At 39.2% G+C, this 20,700-nt stretch overlaps 1 protein-coding gene across 1 annotated transcript in view; it reads right to left on the bottom strand.

Moving 5' to 3' along the window:
* Positions 1 to 20,700, bottom strand: part of thsd7aa (thrombospondin, type I, domain containing 7Aa) — a 414,658-nt gene that overhangs the window by 218,193 nt on the left and 175,765 nt on the right. The window contains exon 2 of the mRNA XM_069913740.1: positions 12,548 to 13,346. Coding sequence (XP_069769841.1) covers positions 12,548 to 13,346 — 799 coding nt within the window. The remainder of the gene's footprint in view (positions 1 to 12,547; positions 13,347 to 20,700) is intronic.

Genomic DNA, 20,700 nt, shown 5'->3' on the forward strand with positions numbered 1-20,700 from the left:
CAGTGCTTATAAACATTGCTTGAAATATCATAAAAAATGCTGATATTCATTTTCATGAAACTAATTTTAACGTAAGAGTATAAGAAATAGGTGCAGGAGTACACCAGTCTGCAGCTTGTACCTGCTTCACCAATCAATTAAATCATGGCTGATGTTTTATCTCTGTTTCACTTTCCTGCACCAACCCCATAATTCCCTTGATATTTTAAAATGTAACATCTGTATGAAGACATTCAGCAATTGAACCTGCCACAGCCTTATTGCTTAGTGAATTCCAAAGATTCATTATTCTTTGGGTGAAGTCGCTCCTCATTATCTGTGTCCAAAATGACCAATCCCAAATTGTAAGACAGTGACTCCTGGCTCTGGACATTCCGACCAAAATATTCTGTTTTGTCAAGCCCCCTAAAAATTTCTTCAATTCAATGAGATCATCTCTCACTCTTCTAATCTCTTGCTTAATTTCTCATTGTGCAACAAATTTATCATTCCATGAATTAATCTCATTCACAGGAATTAATTTATTACTTTATTTTAAAGCAAGTGACTTGTTTCAAAATAATGGATCTTAAAGCACCCTTTTTATTTTTATTTTACCTAATGAGGTCAAGCATCTTGAAATATTCTAAAAGCTTTGAATTATGTTGGAAATAGTTGCTAAAAACTACCAACTAAAGCTCCTGGCTGAGTATAGAACATAAAGATATTCCAGGAGTAAAACACAAAAATCTGTAGACACTGTGATTGAAGCCATACACAATGTTGGAGAATAACCATTCAACAATTACAGCATAGAAACAGGCCAATTTGGCCTTTCTAGTCCATGCCAATCACTTACTCCCACCTCACCCCACTGACCTACACTCAACCCATACCCCTCCATTCCTTTCCCATCCATGTACATGGCCCAATCTCAGCAAATCAAATTGTGTACTTTATAATAGCAAAGATAAAGAATCATAACAAATGTTTGAGCACTTCATCAAGGTATGAGCAAGGTATGGATATGGATTAAGATATTCCAACAGAGCACACAAATTGCCATAATTATATGATTAAATGTCTCTAATTTATGTCAAAGTCATAATCTTCATAAAGTTCAGTAAATGCACCATTTGGCACTGGTTTCAAAAAGTTGGTTGTGCATCAATTATTTTGTATTATTTTAATTTATCCTGTTTATGTATTGAGGGCCTGAAATATTAATTAAGTAACTAATTACAATGGCTTGAATTTACCTCTGAAAATCTGATACTGCATGATCTAATGCTGATTCATTCTTAAAATGAAAGGCATCCAACTTGGTAACTGAGCGATCCAAACAATCATGATAATGTTTGATGCCTTGCCACTCACCATCATTTACAAACAATTATTAATGCATTTGATTCTTAGAGTCAAAGCATTAGCTGAATCATCAATATGAATAACAAGGTCAAATAAATTGCTAAGCAGCTACAGCATCTTGTATCTTTGATCTATTTGTTCCAATTTCTATCTTTGTTTGATTACAGTATGTCACAAAGCAACAAAATGGACAATAATTGGAACACTCAATCAAACACATCAGTGAAAATCTGGCCCCACTACTATTGAGCATCTAAACATAAATGAAGACTTAAACCTAAAGATCACATTCATTATATTAGATTTATATTATATTGGATTCACTCTATTTATGTGATTTTTACATGAGTTTGCACACTTATTAAAATAATGGGAAGAGAAATGTCAAACAAATATCCCAAACACATGCTTTTCAATAACTCTCACTAAGAAAGCACCAGAGTACCACATGGCTGCATTCGTAACACTTTAAACATATGAGTGTGAGGGATGGTACAACAACACTGTAATATAGTCAGGATAATGTGAACTATTTTGTAACCACATAAGAATACACCCTTCTCACTGTTGTAAATGTAGTGTACCACTGTGGAACGTATATATATATATAGATATATATATATCTATATACATATATATAGATATATATATTTTTATATATCTATATATATATATATATATATATAGTGTGTGTGTGTGTGTGTGTGTGTGTGTGTGTGTGTGTGTGTGTGTGCGTGTGCGTGCATGTGCGTGTTTACAGTTTCCTGAGATGGTGGAAGTCATCAGTAAGTAAAATCTCTTGATCACTGAGGTGAAACACGAAACTCTGTAGACATTGTGAATGCAGTAAAAGCACAGACCTGCTGAGTTCCTCTATCATTTTTGTGTTTCAATATTGATCATTGAGATGTCATTTAATTTCATTTATGAAATGGAAGAGCATTGGGACAGCATTTTAGGTGGCCATCCCTGCCCCCACCCCCAAGAGCTGACTATGTGGCTAGGTATCTTGGAGGGTTGCTCATAACTAGTTTGTTCTGGACTCTTGTTCAGGTTGTGCTCAATATCCCAGTCACATTAATTCTAAATTAATCACCTACACCTGCAGTGGCTCGGCCTAATCCTATTTGGAATCTCCTGCTGTTGTTTTAATTACACTAACATCAGTTTAAATTTGTCTAAATGCAGTCAATTACATTGGAGCAGAATGTACACCTGCAGATTTAATTAAGTGGTTGGTTACTGGTCATACAAAGGCAGATAAAAATGGAGTTATTCAATGTGATCGATTAATGCAAAATCCTTGCAAACAGTTGAAGAATTGAGATTGCATGTAACACACAAACTGCATCCTTCCCTTTCATCAAGAAGTTAATGGTCAGAAGGATTTCCTTTTACCCACATAGTTTGCTTCATCACACTGGATAAGCTCCAGAAAACCACAAAGACAGCACATCACTCACAATCCCTGTGGAACAGCACTCCAGCTCCTGGCATAATCACTAAAGAATAAGAACACTTCTTCCATCCATCTCAGAACAGAATTAGTGATTTATTCACTCAAGACAGCTCTTGTGCAACAAGATGACTGGAAACAGAGGTTCGCACGGGAAATCATGTACCTTTCTCAATCACTTCCAATCAGAAACCTCTGTCATTGACTCTGTTAGTACATCCCGTTAGGAAGTAGTTCTACAACATGCATATTATTGTTCATTTTTTGTGCCGCAGATCATACAAACACCTTTTCCACTACATTCAAAATAATGTCTCACTTTGTTTCAATGCAGTATTCCTCAACAACATCAAAAACTATCAATACAAGAAAATTTTATTGTGTTTTTTTATGATACCAGGATCCTGAATTACTTTATAGCCAATGACTTGGTGGTTTAAGTGTTATCTCTTTTTAATATAGCATGTAATTTGATTCCATCAATACCTCACAAAGCAATATAATAATGGCCTGATAATTTGTTTGTTGGATAAATATTGTTCAGTGTTATATTATGTTACTTAAGATCATATGGATGGTTGCAAAACAATAACTTGGTGAAATTAACAGAACTCTAATAAGATGCCAAACGAGTGCAGCACCAAATTTGAATGATCCCTTGTTCTGAAATGCTTCTATTGGCTTCTTACTTCTTTAGTTGCTTTGTCTTTCTCAATTTTATTTTCCCATCTAGTTTCTATCCTTTTCCTGTAGACAATCACTATCAGAGGGAATGAAGCTCAAAAGAGACATCAATCATGCTTTGGAATGAGCACATCAAAACTGGCTAACATAGAAGTATTATCATATTCATTTACAGTCAATCTCTCCTAATGTTCACATAAGCCAAAGAAGATAGTTATTGGATAAAAATAAAACAGTCCTCGTTGATTTTACCTTTACCCATAAACAGCAGGGAAGTCCCTACGTTCTCCTGCTTGACTTTTTCTAGCTTAGGGAAATAACTGATCAGCTATGGGTGGGTTTTGTCTTCTAGAAAATCACTGAGGATCACTGGTTTTTTTTTAAAGCCAGAATTTAGATCAATTTATGATGAGTTCAAAAACCTTCTTGGACAGTATAGGTTCAGCATCATACCTCTGAAATCTCTGCAGAACCTTTATTTTGGAGAAGGTATTGTTCACAGGGCTGGGTTAAATAGGGGGGAGGGGAGGTGAGGGCAAGAGTATAGGATGGAAAGTGCAATCAAATCAACAGAATTAGTAAGTGCATTATTAAAATTAAATAATACATTAACACCTTAAATTCTCATCTTGCAGCCAACAGGGTGATCAAACACAGACAAGACTTCAGAGGTGAAAGTTATCTAGTACAGAGTATCAGTCAGAATGGAGTAACTCATTCAGTGCAACAGGGAAAGTGCCAGTGTTCGCAGGGCTTGTAGCAGCAAGAAATTTAAAGTGTTTTCACTACATGGCCTCCAAAATATCTATGATTGTTTTAACACTTGTCAATTCCTCTTGATCACTGGCTAGAACTCCAAAACAATGAAAGATGTTCTTTCATAGCAAGTAGAGGCTGTTACACTCTTGGTGAAAGACTTCAGCTGTGTTGTGCTGTGTTTCAGGAAATTGCATCAGATAGCAAAATGGTACAAAAAAGGGGGCTTACAGCTACCAAACTTTAAGAATTATTATAGAGCAGCACAATTAAGATACCTATCAGATTTTTATCAAACAAGGGAAAAATCAGATTGGACCAGATTAGAGCTAGATAAAATAGGGGAGAAGGTACCTGAACATATACTATATAAGTGGGATGAAAAGCTGGTGCAACATGGGAATTCACCAGTACTGCACCATCTGCTCAACATTTGGAAGAAGATTCACGTAGAAAGGAATAAAACAAATTATCAACTACCAAAATTAATATTGACCCAAAATCAACTAATCCCTTTCACAATAGATAACCTTTCCTTTGGAGAATGGGAGAGAAAAGGGATCAAAAGAATAGAAAATTGTTTTTCGGGAAATAAATTATTATCTTTTGAACAAATGAAGGACAAATATGGTATAACTCACGGTACAATGTTTGCATACCACCAACTGAAAACCTACTTGAAGGACAAATTGGGAAGCAGGCTGAGGTTACCAGAAGGAAGCAATTTTGAATATGTGATTACAGACACAATGATAATTAAAAGATTTATAACAAACATGTACATCAAACTGCAAGAGAAAGAGAACAAGGAAACAAGCTGTAAACCCAAACAAAAATGGGAACAAGATTTAAACATAAAGATAAAGAATGAAACATGGGAAAAGCTATGCTCCAGAACTATGAGAAATACAATAAATACGGGGTTACACATGATACAATATAATTGGTTACACCATGCCCCAAAAGTTAAATAAATGGGACCCAACAGTATAAGACAGATGTTTTCACTGTAAGAAGGAAACGGGAACAACAGTACATGCAATTTGGGCATGTGAGAAAGTGGAAAAGTTTTGGGAAGATCTAAACCAGGTATTAAATAAAATCACAAAAAGCAACATACCAAAAAATCCAGAGATTTTTCTTCAAAGTAATATAAGAAGTAAAGAACTTGGACTCGATTTGGATGGAGCACAAAAAAGATTTATTATGATAGCCTTAGCTGTAGCAAAAAAATGTATTATGTCAACCTGGAAATTAGAAGATAGCCTGAGAATACAACAATGGTACGTAGAAATGAATAAATGTATTCCATTGGAAAAAAATAACATATAATTTAAAAATAACATCACAGTATTCGAATAAATTTGGGAACCATACATGGAACACAACAGAGAAGTCCTACCGTGGACCTCCACCGCCTAAAATGACAGAAGGAGAAGAAGATGAAATGAACTGACCCAGTATGTAAAAGTAGAAGACACAAATTTCTTGTTTATTTTCATTGTGTGATGAAATTGTTTAATGGGTTTAATGTATCATATATGTTAAACGTTAGAGTGGGTGGCGAGGGGGGTGAAGGAGGGAGGGAAGGGAGGGGGGGAAGGGGAGAAAATGACACTGTGTATATTCAAGAGGGAAATATTTGTATGTATTTTGGTCAGCCACAAACGAGCCACAAACGAGCCACAAACGAGCCTGCAGCTGACGTGGACTTTTTACCCCCTCCATAAATCTTCGTCCGCGAAGCCAAGCCAAAGAGAAGAAATTTTGGTCAGTATGGTTCAGTGTGAAAAATTTTTTAAAAATTTAAAAAAATAGCAAAACTCTCAATAGGCTTACAACAAAGTTGTGCTTTTGGTGTACATAATCATTATTTATTTTCCATTGTTTGAATTGTTGAAAACAACTGAATACATTTTATTTTCAGACAGTCAAAATGCTGGTGGTAGGTCAATTTGAAAATTAAAGTAAGGAATGTTGAGATTGTATAAGACGTTGGTGCGGCCTAATTTGGAGTTCTGTGTGCAGTTCTGGTCGCCTAATTATAGGAAGGATATAAACAGAGTGAAGAGAGTGCAGAGAAGGTTTACCAGAATGTTGCCTGGGTTTAAGCATCTGGAGTATGGGGAGAGATTGGACAGATTGGGTCTTTATTCTTTGGAGCACAGAAGGTTGAGAGGGGATTTGATAGAAGTATTTAAGATTATGAAAGGGATAGACAGAATGGATGTGGATAGACTATTTCTGTTAAGAGGAGGAAAGATCAAAACAAGAGGACATGAGTTAAGAATTAAGGGGCAGAGGTTTAGAGGTAACATGAGGGGGAATTTCTTTACTCAGAGAGTGGTAGCCGTGTGGAATGATCTTCCGGGAGAAATAGTGGCGGCGGAGTCAATTGTATTATTTAAGAAAAGGTTGGACAGGTATATGGATGAGAAGAAGATGGAGGGTTATGGGCATTGTGCAGGGAGGTGGGACTAGAAAGGGGTGTTTGGTTTGGTGCGGACTAGAAGGGCCTAATGGCCTGTTTCCGTGCTGTAATTGTTATGTTATGTTATGATTCTGAAACTCAAATGCAGCCAACCTGGAATCTCAATGTTTTGATCCAGGTGGGTTTTGGAATGGGGAAGGGAAGGAGTTTGAATGATAATTAACCAACTCAACTGAAGGCTGATCCCCCATTTCAATATGTCATTTTGTGTATGAGCCTCTATATTTCTTGATTCAAGTTGCAAAGCTGCCCAGAACAGTTTGCTGGGCCTTAGGAAAAACTGAAAATGTGCCATAAAGAACAGGAATATCTGATTACATCTCACTAAGGAAATATATTAACCTCCCAAAAAGTCAGATACATCCCTGCCACCCACAATTTCTGTACAATTTGATGTGGATTGTGTATCATCCATGGACATGTTCTTCTCCCTTATGTCCCCGATTACTTCAGACCTCATGTGAAAAATCCTCACAGAGAAACTATAAAGCAAAGTTTAAAGAATCAGATATGGAAATGTGTGAATACAACATATGCTTCAAGATATTTACCCACAGACTGTGGCTTCGTATTACTTTAATAACTCAATATGTATTATTATTTTGCCTTTTACTCCATTGAACATCATTTATTTCAAATTTTATGTCTTAGATAAATCCATCGGGCCTTCTTATATTCTTTGTACTTAATATATTTCCTATGTTCAGTTGTGACCCATAATTCTTAAAAGCAATTAGAATTTTATACATGATCATCAATATCATCTGCAAGTTCATGATTCAAAAAGCTGAAAGCTTGTACAAGCTAATTAGATGTCGGAGAATCCTGTTTGTATGATGACTTTAATTTTATGAACTCAGCTGGATGTTGGACATATTTTCGTGCTGGCTAATTTATAGTGTTCACATTCATGAGCAATATTACAGTTAACATCTGTTTGGTTTCCCGCTTGGTGTTGTATATCTTGAATATCATTCATCCTTATATCAATCCTAATACATTGATTTGTTTTTATAGACAGACGTAAGACCCTTAGCTGCTTACAAATAGTAGTTATATTTAAAATTGTGTATGAAATGAGAACTTGAATAAAAGAACAGTCCTGCCTTTGGATCTCTACAATTTCTAATTTACCTCAATATAAATATCAAAATATAGCAACTTTTTTTTTTCTGTTTTGTACCTTACAAGTCTTATTCAGCTTTGATGAAGGGAAAAGATTCCTGCAATCTACCCTGTCAATGTGCCTCAATCATGTAACGTCTTACCTTCCTTCACTCCAGGAACAAACAAACCTAGCCTCTACACTTTCTCCTCACAAATGAAATGTTCTATCCCGGGCAAGAAATGAACTGGAGTGCTCCATTTGAGGTCTGATCAATGTTTTATAAAGTTGGAAATAATCTCTGTGCTCTTCCATTCATGCCCTGACAATACGCACTTTTTTCTTCAGGATTTTGGCTCCTTTTCAATTCAGTCATTTTATTTGGTACAGGGGTCCAAATTTAAAACAAAAAAAATAGACCTTTAGATTTAAATTTAGATGCTAAACTGTTACACTTCAGGTAAATTGTGATACCCTTGAATGCCATTGCAACTTACTGCATTATGTTAAATGATAACATCCCAAAATTTGATATTAAAATCTACACTTAAAATAGGTAACTAAATGCAATTTTTTAAATTGCTTTGAATATTAGTCAGTTTTAATAAATATTTTAATATAACATAACATAACATAACAATATATTTCTAAATAAGAAGATTATTTTGTCAAGAACAAACATCCAGATACATCTGAAAAATCGTATGAACAATTTGTCAAAATCTGACGTGCTTTGATCAGCATACTTGAAACAGTTCTTCTGGAAAGTTCTTGTCATAACCCTGCCAGTTTTTTTTTAATCGTCTCCAGCTTAGTTGTACAGTCAGTGAAGCTCTTATGAGTCAAACTGTCTCATTGCAATGATCTTTTACAACACACAGAAGCGAAATAGAGAACCAACAGTGTTCTGAGCAATTTTGTTTCATGTTAGGTCTTCTATGTATTAAAAGTTAATAACTGGATGGTGTTAAGATTCTAAAAAACTGGATATGTATGGGGCATTAAACTCCTTGAGCTTATTTTTCTATTTAATAAGATTACAGTGATCCTGTTTTATCATCTATTTTTTTCCTTTGCTGACTAAAAATGTATCTTTCTCAGTTTTGAATATATTTGTGCTTTAACTGCCCATAGGTTTCTGGGACAAGAAAATCCAAACATTTATAAAATCTTGAGAGAATAATAAAATATAAAGAAAAGCTTTACAGATGACATAAAAATTGGTGGAGTTGTAGATAGTGAAGAATGTTGTCAAAGCATATGGCAGGATTTAGATGAGATGGAGATACGGGGAGAGAAATGACAGAGTTTAATCTGCATAATAAGACATCAAGTGTGAGGGGAAAATATACAGAAAATGACAGGACTCCAGAACATTAATGTATAGAAGGATCTTGGGTACAAATCCATAGCTTCCTGAAAGTGATAATACAAGTAGATAAGGTGTTAAATAAGGCACATTTTCACTTGACTTCATTCGTTGGGGCATTAATGATAAAATTTAGGAAATGATGTTGCAGCTTCATAATGGTTTGTATTGTGTGCATTTCTGGTCACTACAATACAAGGAGGATGTGGGGGCTTTGGAGATTCTGCAGGAGAGGACCACCAGGATGCTGCTTTGATTAGAGAGTATCAATTGCAAGGAGAGGTTTGACAAATTTGTTTTCTCTGGGAATGTCAGAGGCTGAGAACTGAAAGACGTTTATAAGATTATGAGAGGCATAGGTAAAGTAGATGGTCAATCTATCCTAGGGAAGGAATGAGAAATATTAGAAGGCATTATTTTAACATGAGAGGGGGGGTAAATTTAAAGGGTTGCAGGGCATGTTGTTTTATAAACATAGTGGTAGGTGTTTGGAATATTCTAATGAAGGGCAAGGGTTAGGAGAGGAAGGGGTGGTGAAAACATATAATAATGATGTTTAAGAGCTATTTTAATGGGCACATAAACATGCAGGAAATAAAGAGATATGGATCACAGCAGGAAGAGAGGATTCATTTCATTTCATATCAGGATTACACTAGACATCACAGGCCAAAGGGCTTATTCCTGAGCTATACCATCTGGTCCTAGACTCTCTCATGAGGGCAAACATCCATTGAACATGTATCCTATTCTCAAAATCTTGCATTTTAATTAGAATGTGTCTCATTCTTCTAAATTACAAGGAGTACAGACCCAACTGATTCAACTTCTCACCATAGTACAATCCTGCCATACCAATCTGAGTGAATCTTCTTGAAACTACCTACAAAGATAATAAATGAACCAAAACTATAAAAAAAATACTCTAAATACTCATGTCTTGTACAGATGTAGTAAGACTAATTTATTTGGCATTCTATCCCTTTCAAATAAAAAATGCAAACTATTAGCCTCCCCAAATACCTTTTGCAAGCTTCTGTGTTTCATGTACAACTTTCAAATCTCATTGTGGTACTGCTCTCTATAGTCGTTCTCAATTTAAATGGTATTTCATTATTCTTCCTCCTCAAATAAATATCTTCATATTCACCCACATTCTATTCATTTGTCCTACACTTTTTAAGCTATCAATATCTCTGTGTAGACTGCAACAGCCTTACAGCTTGCCTTACACACTCCTTTTTGACTTCATTGTTTTTGTTTTCTTCTTTAAATAGAAAATTTGGAGACTTATGGTCTGAGCACTGATCCATGAGGTACATCACAAGTTACAAGTTGCTTTCTGGCAGAGGCAGTGCAGAGAAGGTTCACCAGGTTGATTCTGGAGGTGAGAGGGTTAGCCTATGAGGAGAGATTGAGTTTTGAGTTGCCTGGGTCAACTTTGGAAGGATGAGAGGAGAAGTTCCAGGAACATAAAATTATGAAATGGTTAGATAAGATAGAGGAAGGAATGTTGATTCCATTTGTACTTATATGAGACAAGAACTGGGAAACATAAGATTCAGTGGGGTGGATTGAGGATGGAGATGAGAAGGAACGGCTTTTCCCAGAGAATCTGTGGAATTTTCATTAAAAATATTTAAGACATATGTATATATATATTTTTTAATATTCTTTCTTTTTTCTTTTTTTATGGCTCTCCTTAGGAGAGTTGGCTGAAGTGGGGGGGGGGGGTTCTTTTTTTTTTCTATAGAAAAAAAATGTTCATGTTCATGTTTAATTGCTGTATACATCATATGGCAGTCTCTTCAATCTGAGGCGCCTGCAAGCTCACACCAAGACACAAGAGAAACTTGTCCGTGAACTACTCTTTGCAGATGATGCCGCTTTAGTTGCCCATTCAGAGCCAGCTCTTCAGCGCTTGACGTCCTGCTTTGCGGAAACTGCCAAAATGTTTGGCCTGGAAGTCAGCCTGAAGAAAACTGAGGTCCTCCATCAGCCAGCTCCCCACCATGACTACCAGCCCCCCCACATCTCCATCGGGCACACAAAACTCAAAACGGTCAACCAGTTTACCTATCTCGGCTGCACCATTTCATCAGATGCAAGGATCGACAATGAGATAGACAACAGACTCGCCAAGGCAAATAGCGCCTTTGGAAGACTACACAAAAGAGTCTGGAAAAACAACCAACTGAAAAACCTCACAAAGATAAGCGTATACAGAGCCGTTGTCATACCCACACTCCTGTTCGGCTCCGAATCATGGGTCCTCTACCGGCACCACCTACGGCTCCTAGAACGCTTCCACCAGCGTTGTCTCCGCTCCATCCTCAACATCCATTGGAGCGCTCACACCCCTAACGTCGAGGTACTCGAGATGGCAGAGGTCGACAGCATCGAGTCCACGCTGCTGAAGATCCAGCTGCGCTGGATGGGTCACGTCTCCAGAATGGAGGACCATCGCCTTCCCAAGATCGTATTATATGGCGAGCTCTCCACTGGCCACCGTGACAGAGGTGCACCAAAGAAAAGGTACAAGGACTGCCTAAAGAAATCTCTTGGTGCCTGCCACATTGACCACCGCCAGTGGGCTGATAACGCCTCAAACCGTGCATCTTGGCGCCTCACAGTTTGGCGGGCAGCAGCCTCCTTTGAAGAAGACCGCAGAGCCCACCTCACTGACAAAAGGCAAAGGAGGAAAAACCCAACACCCAACCCCAACCAACCAATTTTCCCTTGCAACCGCTGCAATCGTGTCTGCCTGTCCCGCATCGGACTTGTCAGCCACAAACGAGCCTGCAGCTGACGTGGACTTTTTACCCCCTCCATAAATCTTCGTCCGCGAAGCCAAGCCAAAGAAAAAAAAAAAGACATCATATATTATTTGTTTTTTGAACAAATAAATAAAGGTTTTTTTTAAATAAATAAAAATATTTAAGACATAGTTAGATTTTTCAAAGTAGGGAAATTAAGTGTTGTGGAGAAAAGACGAGTAAATGGAGCTGTGATCATGACCAGATCAGCCATGATTTTACTGAACGGCAGAAAAGGCTTGACAGGATATAAGGTCCACTCCTGCTTATATTTCATATGATCTATTCCTGCTAATATCAAAATAATGCAGATATACTGAAAAAAATATACAACACTTGCTAATCTGGCTAATTTTCTTTACTAGGGAGCAAAATTAACAAACATATCCAGCACAAGTTATACTCAAGTTTTGGTTTGTTTGACCTCCCCTTTTCATGTTTACAGCCCCTTATTTTTGATGATTTGTCTCAGGCACAATAAAGTCAGGGTTAAAGTTTGTTTCATTAATTGTGGACTTCTTACCTCAGAGCAGCAGTCTTCCCAGTTTTGTGAGTGCACGTAACTTGTCGTGTTTGGTAACCAATCTGTATGTCAAAATACTTTGTTTCTTCACGGATTTGACGATTTCTGTTCCTCTTTTTCTTCATTAGTTCCCAGGCTTCTGGGTCTCTCACTCGGCTTCCCACTTGCCGAGTTTGCCGAGAATGCGGAGGAGAGCACTCACTCCAGGGACCAACTTTCAGACTGTACATACTTTCTTCTGCCAGGCAGGAATTGAAAGTGCAGGTCTGAAACTCAGTAAGCTTGGGGCAAGGCTCACCACCATAGAGCGGGGGTACCAGGATTTGACGAAGTCGGTGTTGTAATCCGACCCCACAGGATTTAGTACATTCAGACCAGGGAGTAAAATCTGTGACCACACAATTCTGTGGACATGGAATGAGACATGCTTGCTCGAGATGGGGCTTTCTCTCAAAATATTCACAGATAACATCTTCTGCTGCAGCTCCATTTCTTTTCTCGATGCAAGTTACGTTTCTTCTCTGGATTCCATCCTCACCTTTCAAGCACTCAGAAGCTTGCTTTGAGAAAGGGTTCCTGGAAGTAACAGGTGAACATTCACTCCATTCCCCCACACGCCATTCATATAGGTCTTTATGCCAGTCACAGACTCTGAAACAATTCTGCTGATTCTCCGGTCTTTCTGCTGGTTTACAGTTAGTAGGTAAAGTAGTCCATCCTTCCACATGGGCACACCATACTGACCTGGTCTGGATACCACCTGGGCCACACTTCTGTCCCATACATCTCCCCCAGGTGCCTGGAAGAGAGAGAATTGAAGATATTGTTATTAAGATAGAAGACTATGAGCATCTACAAAATCTTCAGCAAAATGTAGAAAACCCTTCAGCTATTAGAAGCCTGAAGTAAGAACAGAAAATGCTTTAAGTACAGAGTATCAGTAGAGAAACAAATGGAATCAATATTTTAGATCAGTATCCTTTAAGGTCTTGTGTACATTATCACTGTTTTGTTTAACAACAAATTTTAAGGCAGAATGACTAGACGGCACACATGTTTTTCCCTAGGTAGAGCCCTCTGCAACTGATATTCTGAGGTTACCTCTCCTCCAAACACTATGTTGCACAGAGTTGATTAAATTCTAAGATCATGTACTATCTCAGAACATGAACTAATTTTCAAGTACATCATATAATAAAATAAAATGGAGTTTCATCAACACCTTATAGAGTCCCTGCAAAAATGGCATCATGAGGGTCCTACCCAACTTGTACTATTTTCAGGTTTTCATTGTCCCATTCAGGCCAGCTTATCCAAATTAAATTTCAAACGACAGCACGAGATAACTTTTTGGTTGAATGTTATAACAAATACTGTGTCATATTTAGTTCGAGTTGTTCATAAATGATACCAATTATTTAGTTGAATCAATTGAATTAATTATGTATATCCACATTCTGATCAGCAGTGTGGGTGGCAAGAAGGATTCACAGAGATATAATGGAAAAGCAAAGGTTAAGTCTGGCCAAAGGCTGAGAATTGTCAAAATTCAGGGTTGTGTGCTGAGCCTGCTCCTGTTTATACCGCGGAACCACGACTTCATCACCAGATCCAGTTTCAACATTGTCATCTAGTTTTCAGATGGCACAACAGTAGATGGTCTCATCAGCAACAATGATGAGTTGCACTACAGAGAAGTGAAAATCGCATGAAATGGAGCGAGAGAAACAACCTGAGTCTCAATGTGGACAAGATGAAGGAGATGATTGTGGACTTTAGGAGGACCAGGAATGACCACCCACCACCACACATCAACAATTCTGTAGTAGAGAGAGTGGAGAGAACCAAGTTCCTTAAAGTTCATTACTAGTGACCTACTGTGGACACTCAACATCTCCTCACTTGACAGGAAGCCGCAATAGTGATTGCACTTCCTGAGAAAACTGAAGTGGACAAGGCTACCGGCCACCATTATGTCAATTTTCTATAGTAACTCTATCAAGATCGTCCTGGCCAGCTGCATTACAGTATATGGTTGCTGCAGAGAACTGGATCGGAGGTCAATCGACAGGAACATGAGTGGCAGAGAAGATTACTGGAGTCTGCCTCCACCCCTATTGATGTGATTTACCAGGATCGTTGTCTGAAGAGAGCGTGCAAAATCACTGATGAGTCCTTCCACCCTGCATGCAACATCTTTCAGCTGCTCCATTTAGGGAAGAGAATCAGGGGTGTTAGATCCAATACTACTCGGCAGAGGAGCAGCTTCTTCCCACGGGGAGTGAGAACTGCTCATACTAACCATCTGAGACTCTCGTATTCATGAAACAATATTTGTATGGATGAAATACTTGTTCTGCATATGCACCATTTGTCTGACATGTTTTATACCAAGGAGCGGAGAATGATGTTTCATTGGGTTGCACTTGTGCAATCAGATGACAATAAACTAGACTTGAAAAGTGAATTGTCATGGCAGATGGAATATAATGAAGAGAAATGTAAAGTTGTGTATTTGGCAGTAAAAATAGAAAGATGGAGAATGTTTTAACAGGTGAAGTGATTTAAAGAAGTTGATGTTCAAATAAACTTGGAAGTCCTTGTACAAGAATCACTAAATGTCAGGCACAGTAATCAATTAGGAAGTTAAATGATATGTTAGTCCTTTTCACACACAAAAAAGATGTGTGTATAAGAGTAGAGACAATTTATAGGATCCTATTGAAATTAGTCTGTTTCCTCCCTACCTAAGAAAGGATTTACCAGAATAATTCCTGGGATATTGATTTACCATCTGAAGAATAATTGAATAGACTGGACTTATCCTCTCCTTGGTTCAGATGAACATAGAAATAGGAGGAGAAGTAGGCCATTCTGCCTGTCAACCTTGCTCTGCATTCAATGTGATAATGGCTGATCTGATGAAAGGCTCATCTCCATCTACCTGTCTTTTCCCCATATCTCTTAACTTCCCTATGATGTAAAAATCTATCATACCTTATCTCAAATATCTTTACTGAGACAGCTTCCATTGCTTCAATGGGCAGCGAATTTTACAGATTCACCATCCTCTGGGAAATGCAGTTCCTCCTCATCTCCATCCTAAATTTACCTCCTTCAGTTTTGAGACTACGTCCCTAGTTTTGGTCTCCCCCACCTCTATCTTAACTATGCCTTTCATAATTTTAAATGTTTCTATAAGATCCCCTCTCATTTTCTAAATTCCAGCAAGTACAGTTCCAGACAACTCAATTTCTCCTCATAGGCTAATCCCTCATCTCTGGAAAAAGCCTGCTGAGCCTCATCTGCTCCACCTCCAAAGCCAGTACATCCTTCCTCGAGTAAGGAGACAAGAACTGTGCATATATAACCACAAAAGATTTACCTGTGACTCACCTGGGCCTTCTCACTGAAACCTCTCCGCTTGAGCTTTCCTTAGTTTTATTTGTTACTGCCCCTTAACTTAAACTGTCCTCCGCTTTTTTTAATAACTTACTTGAACATAGCCCTAGTGCCAACACTCTCTCATCACTGAGTTCTTGCACCACCTCTCTATGCAACAGTCCTGACACTTCCCAGTGAATGAATGAAAGGAATCTCATTGAAACCTCCAAAATTCTGAAGGGACTTGACATAGTGGACACAGAATTAATGTGCCCTTTGATAGGGTGTTTAAAACTAAGGATAACAGGCTCAAATAAGGCATTGGACATCCAACATTGAGAGGAAAAGAAATTCCTAGTCATTTTTAAAATGTTTCTGTGCAAAAGGGTTGAGGAATCCAATTGAATTTTAACTCTTAGAGGAACCCAAGTGACATGGAGATGGTGCAGGAGAGGGATGTTGACGTAAAATATCAGCTATTGAATGATAGAATGGTTGAGTTTAATGCAATTCAAAGAGTGGTACAGTGAGGGTGGCAGTTCATGTAATGCTGTTACAGCGGCAGCAATTGGAACAGGGTTCGATTGATGCTGTCTCTAAGGAGTTTGTCCGTTCTACCTGAGTCTGTGTGGGTTCTCCCTGGGGGCTCTGCTTTCTTCCCACTGTTCAAAACATACCGGGGATTGTTGGTCAATTGGGTGTAATTGGACGGCACGGGCTCGCGGGCCGAAAGGGCCTGTAATCGTACTGTATCCCTAAATTTAAAAATAAATTAAATTGGCATTTGTTGCTAAATGACTTACTCATACCACTATACTCTTTATTTGAGCAAAATCAAGCAAAATAAGAAATCATAACTGCAGACTGGATATCAGACATCTCCCTGCATAGTGTACTGCTATGATTACACGTCTGTCTGACACTGGGGAAATTCAGTATCTTTTGGTGAGTTTGTAGGGCAGTATCAACTCCTTGAGAGATGTGTGTAAGCGACAGCATTCCACACCAAACCTAATTCATCTTTCTCTACTTGAGGGTACCTGATGAACAAGAATGAAGTATGTTTGACTGTCATTGAATAAGGACTTCTTTGATACCACCACACAATTGTAGATGATGAACTACAAAGTACATGCAACTCGAACTTTATATGAATCATTTACATAATAGTTTACCGCAACAATAGACAATAGATGCAGGAGTAGACCATTTGGCCCTTTGAGCCAGCTCTGCCATTCACTTTGATCATGGCTGGTCATCCACAATCAGTACCCTGTTATCTAACTCTTTGTTGAAAGCATACAGAGAATTGACCTCCACTGCCTTCTGAGACAGAGCATTCCACAGATCCACAACCCTCTGGGTGAAAAAGTTTTTTCTCAACTCCTATAATAAATGGCCTACCCCTTAAACTGTGGCCACTGGTTCTGGGATCCCCCAACATCAGGAACACATTTCCTGGCTCGAGCATGTCCAATCCCTTAATAATCATCTGTTTCAATCAAATCCCTCTCATCCTTCTAAATTCTAGTGTATACAAGCCCAGTCACATCAATCTTTCATCTTTCAATGTATGACAGCCCTATCATCCAGGAATTAATCTTGTGAACCTATGCTGCACTCCCTCAATAGCAAGAATGCCTTTCCTCAAACTTGGAGATCAAAACTGCATGCAATACTCCAGGTGTGGTCTAACCACAGCACTGTACAAGGACCTCTTTGCTCCAATACTTAAACTCCCCTTGTTATGAAGGCCAACATGCCATTAACTTTCTTCAATGCCTGCTGTACCTGCTTACTTTCTTCTAGTGACTGATGAACAAGGTCATCTAGATCTTGTGGTACTTCCTCTTTTCCTTACTTGACACCATTCAGATAGTAATCTGCCTTCCTGTTCTTACCACCAAAGTGGATAACCTCATATTTATCCACATTAAACTGCATCTGCCATGCATCTGCCCGTTCATCCAAGTCACCCTGCATTCTCATAACATCCTCCTTACATTTTACACTGCCACCCAGCTTTGTGTCATCTGCAAATTTGCTGATGTTGCTTCTAATCCCTTCATCTAAATCATTACTATATATTGTAAATAGTTGCGATCCCTGCACTGAGTCTTGCAGTACCCCAATAGTCACTGCCTGCCATTCTGAAAGGGACCTGTTAATCCCTAAACTTTGTTTCAGTTTCCTCTCCATGTCAGTACTCTACCCGCAAAACCATGTGGTCTAATTTTTCTCACTAATTTCCGATGTTTGACATTATCAAAGGCTTTCTGAAGATCCAGGTACACTACATCTACCGCCACTCCCTTGCCAGTTTTAACAGTTACATCCTCAAAAAATTCCAGAAGATTAGTCAAGCACGATTTCCCCTTTGTAAATCCATGCTGACATGAACTGTTCCTTTTACTGCTAGCCAATTGTGCCACTATTTCATCTTTTATAATTGACTCCGGCATCTTCCCTACCACTAATGTCAGGCTAACTGGTTTATAATTCCCTGCTTCTCTCTCCCTCCTTTCTTAAAAAGTGGGATAACATTAGCTACCCTCCAATCCACAGGAACTGATCCTGAATCTATAGAACACTGGAAAATGATTACCAATGCAACAATGAATTCTAGAGCCACCTCCTTAAGTACCCTGGGACGCAGACCATTAGGCCCTGAGGATTTATCAGCCTTCAGTCCCATCAGTCTACCCAACACCATTTTCTGACTAATGTGACTTTCCTTCAGTTCATCCATTACCCTAGGTCCTCTGTCCACTATTACATCTGGGAGATTGTTTGCATCTTTCCTAGTGAAGACAGATCCTAAGTACCTGTTCAACTCATCTGCAATTTCCTTGTTCCCCATAATAATTTCACCCGTTTCGGTCTTCAAGGCCCGAACTTTGATCTTAACTTATTTTTTTCTTTTTTCACATACCGAAAGAGCTTTTAGTATCCTCTTTTATATTCTTGGCAAGTTTACCTTTTACCTCATCTTTTCTCCTCACATTGCCTTTTTAGTTATCTTCTGTTGCTCTTTGAATGTTTCTCTGGCATCTTCCCTTTTAATTTTATACTGTCCATGACTTCTCTTGTCAGCCACAGTCACCCCTTATAATCTTTCTTCCTCTTTGGAATGAACTGACCCTGTTTTCTTTGGCTTGGCTTCGCAGACGAAGATTTATGGAGGGGGTAAAAGTCCACGTCAGCTGCAGGCTCGTTTGTGGCTGACAAGTCCGATGCGGGACAGGCAGACACGGTTGCAGCGGCTGCAGGGGAAAATTGGTTGGTTGGGGTTGGGTGTTGGGTTTTTCCTCCTTTGCCTTTTGTCAGTGAGGTGGGCTCTGTGGTCTTCTTCAAAGGAGGTTGCTGCCCGCCAAACTGTGAGGCGCCAAGATGCACGGTTTGAGGCGATAGCAGCCCACTGGCGGTGGTCAATGTGGCAGGCACCAAGAGATTTCTTTAGGCAGTCCTTGTACCTTTTCTTTGGTGCACCTCTGTCACGGTGGCCAGTGGAGAGCTCGCCATATAACACGATCTTGGGAAGGCGATGGTCCTCCATTCTGGAGACGTGACCCACCCAGCGCAGATGGATCTTCAGCAGCATGGACTCGATGCTGTCGACCTCTGCCATCTCGAGTACTTCGACGTTAGGGATGAAAGCGCTCCAATGGATGTTGAGGATGGAGTGGAGACAACGCTGGTGGAAGCGTTCTAGGAGCCGTAGGTGATGCCGGTAGAGGACCCATGATTCAGAGCCGAACAGGAGTGTGGGTATGAAAACGGCTCTGTATACGCCTATCTTTGTGAGGTTTTTCAGTTGGTTGTTTTTCCAGACTCTTTTGTGTAGTCTTCCAAAGGCGTTATTTGCCTTGGCGAGTCTATTGTCTATCTCATTGTCGATCCTTGCATCTGATGAAATGGTGCAGCCGAGATAGGTAAACTGGTTGACCGTTTTGAGTTTTGTGTGCTCCAAGAAAAGTGCAGAGAACAAAACAAAGGACTCTACATCACCTTTGTTGACCTCACCAAAGCCTTCGACACCGTGAGCAGGAAAGGGCTTTGGCAAATACTAGAGCGCATCGGATGTCCCCCAAAGTTCCTCAACATGATTATCCAACTGCACGAAAACCAACAAGGTCGGGTCAGATACAGCAATGAGCTCTCTGAACCCTTCTCCATTAACAATGGCGTGAAGCAAGGCTGTGTTCTTGCACCAACCCTCTTTTCAATCTTCTTCAGCATGATGCTGAACCAAGCCATGAAAGACCCCAACAATGAAGACGCTGTTTACATCCGGTACCGCACGGATGGCAGACTCTTCAATCTGAGGCGCCTGCAAGCTCACACCAAGACACAAGAGAAACTTGTCCGTGAACTACTCTTTGCAGACGATGCCGCTTTAGTTGCCCATTCGGAGCCAGCTCTTCAGCGCTTGACGTCCTGCTTTGCGGAAACTGCCAAAGTGTTTGGCCTGGTAGTCAGCCTGAAGAAAACTGAGGTCCTCCATCAGCCAGCTCCCCACCATGACTACCACTGACCCTGTACCTTCTGTATTATTCTCAGGAATACCTGCCACTGTTGTTCCACTGTCATCCATGCTAAGGTATCTTTCCAGTCAACTTTGGCCAGGTCCTCCTTCATGGCTCCATAGTCCCCTTTATTCAACTGATGCTTCTGATTTTCCCTTCTCCCTCTCAAATTGTAGATTAAAACTTATAATATTATGATCACTATCTCCTAATGGCTCCTTGACCTCAAGCTTCCTATTCAAA

This window comes from Narcine bancroftii, chromosome 1, assembly GCF_036971445.1.
Source record: "Narcine bancroftii isolate sNarBan1 chromosome 1, sNarBan1.hap1, whole genome shotgun sequence".
In the NCBI taxonomy this organism is placed as follows: Eukaryota; Metazoa; Chordata; class Chondrichthyes; order Torpediniformes; family Narcinidae; genus Narcine; species Narcine bancroftii.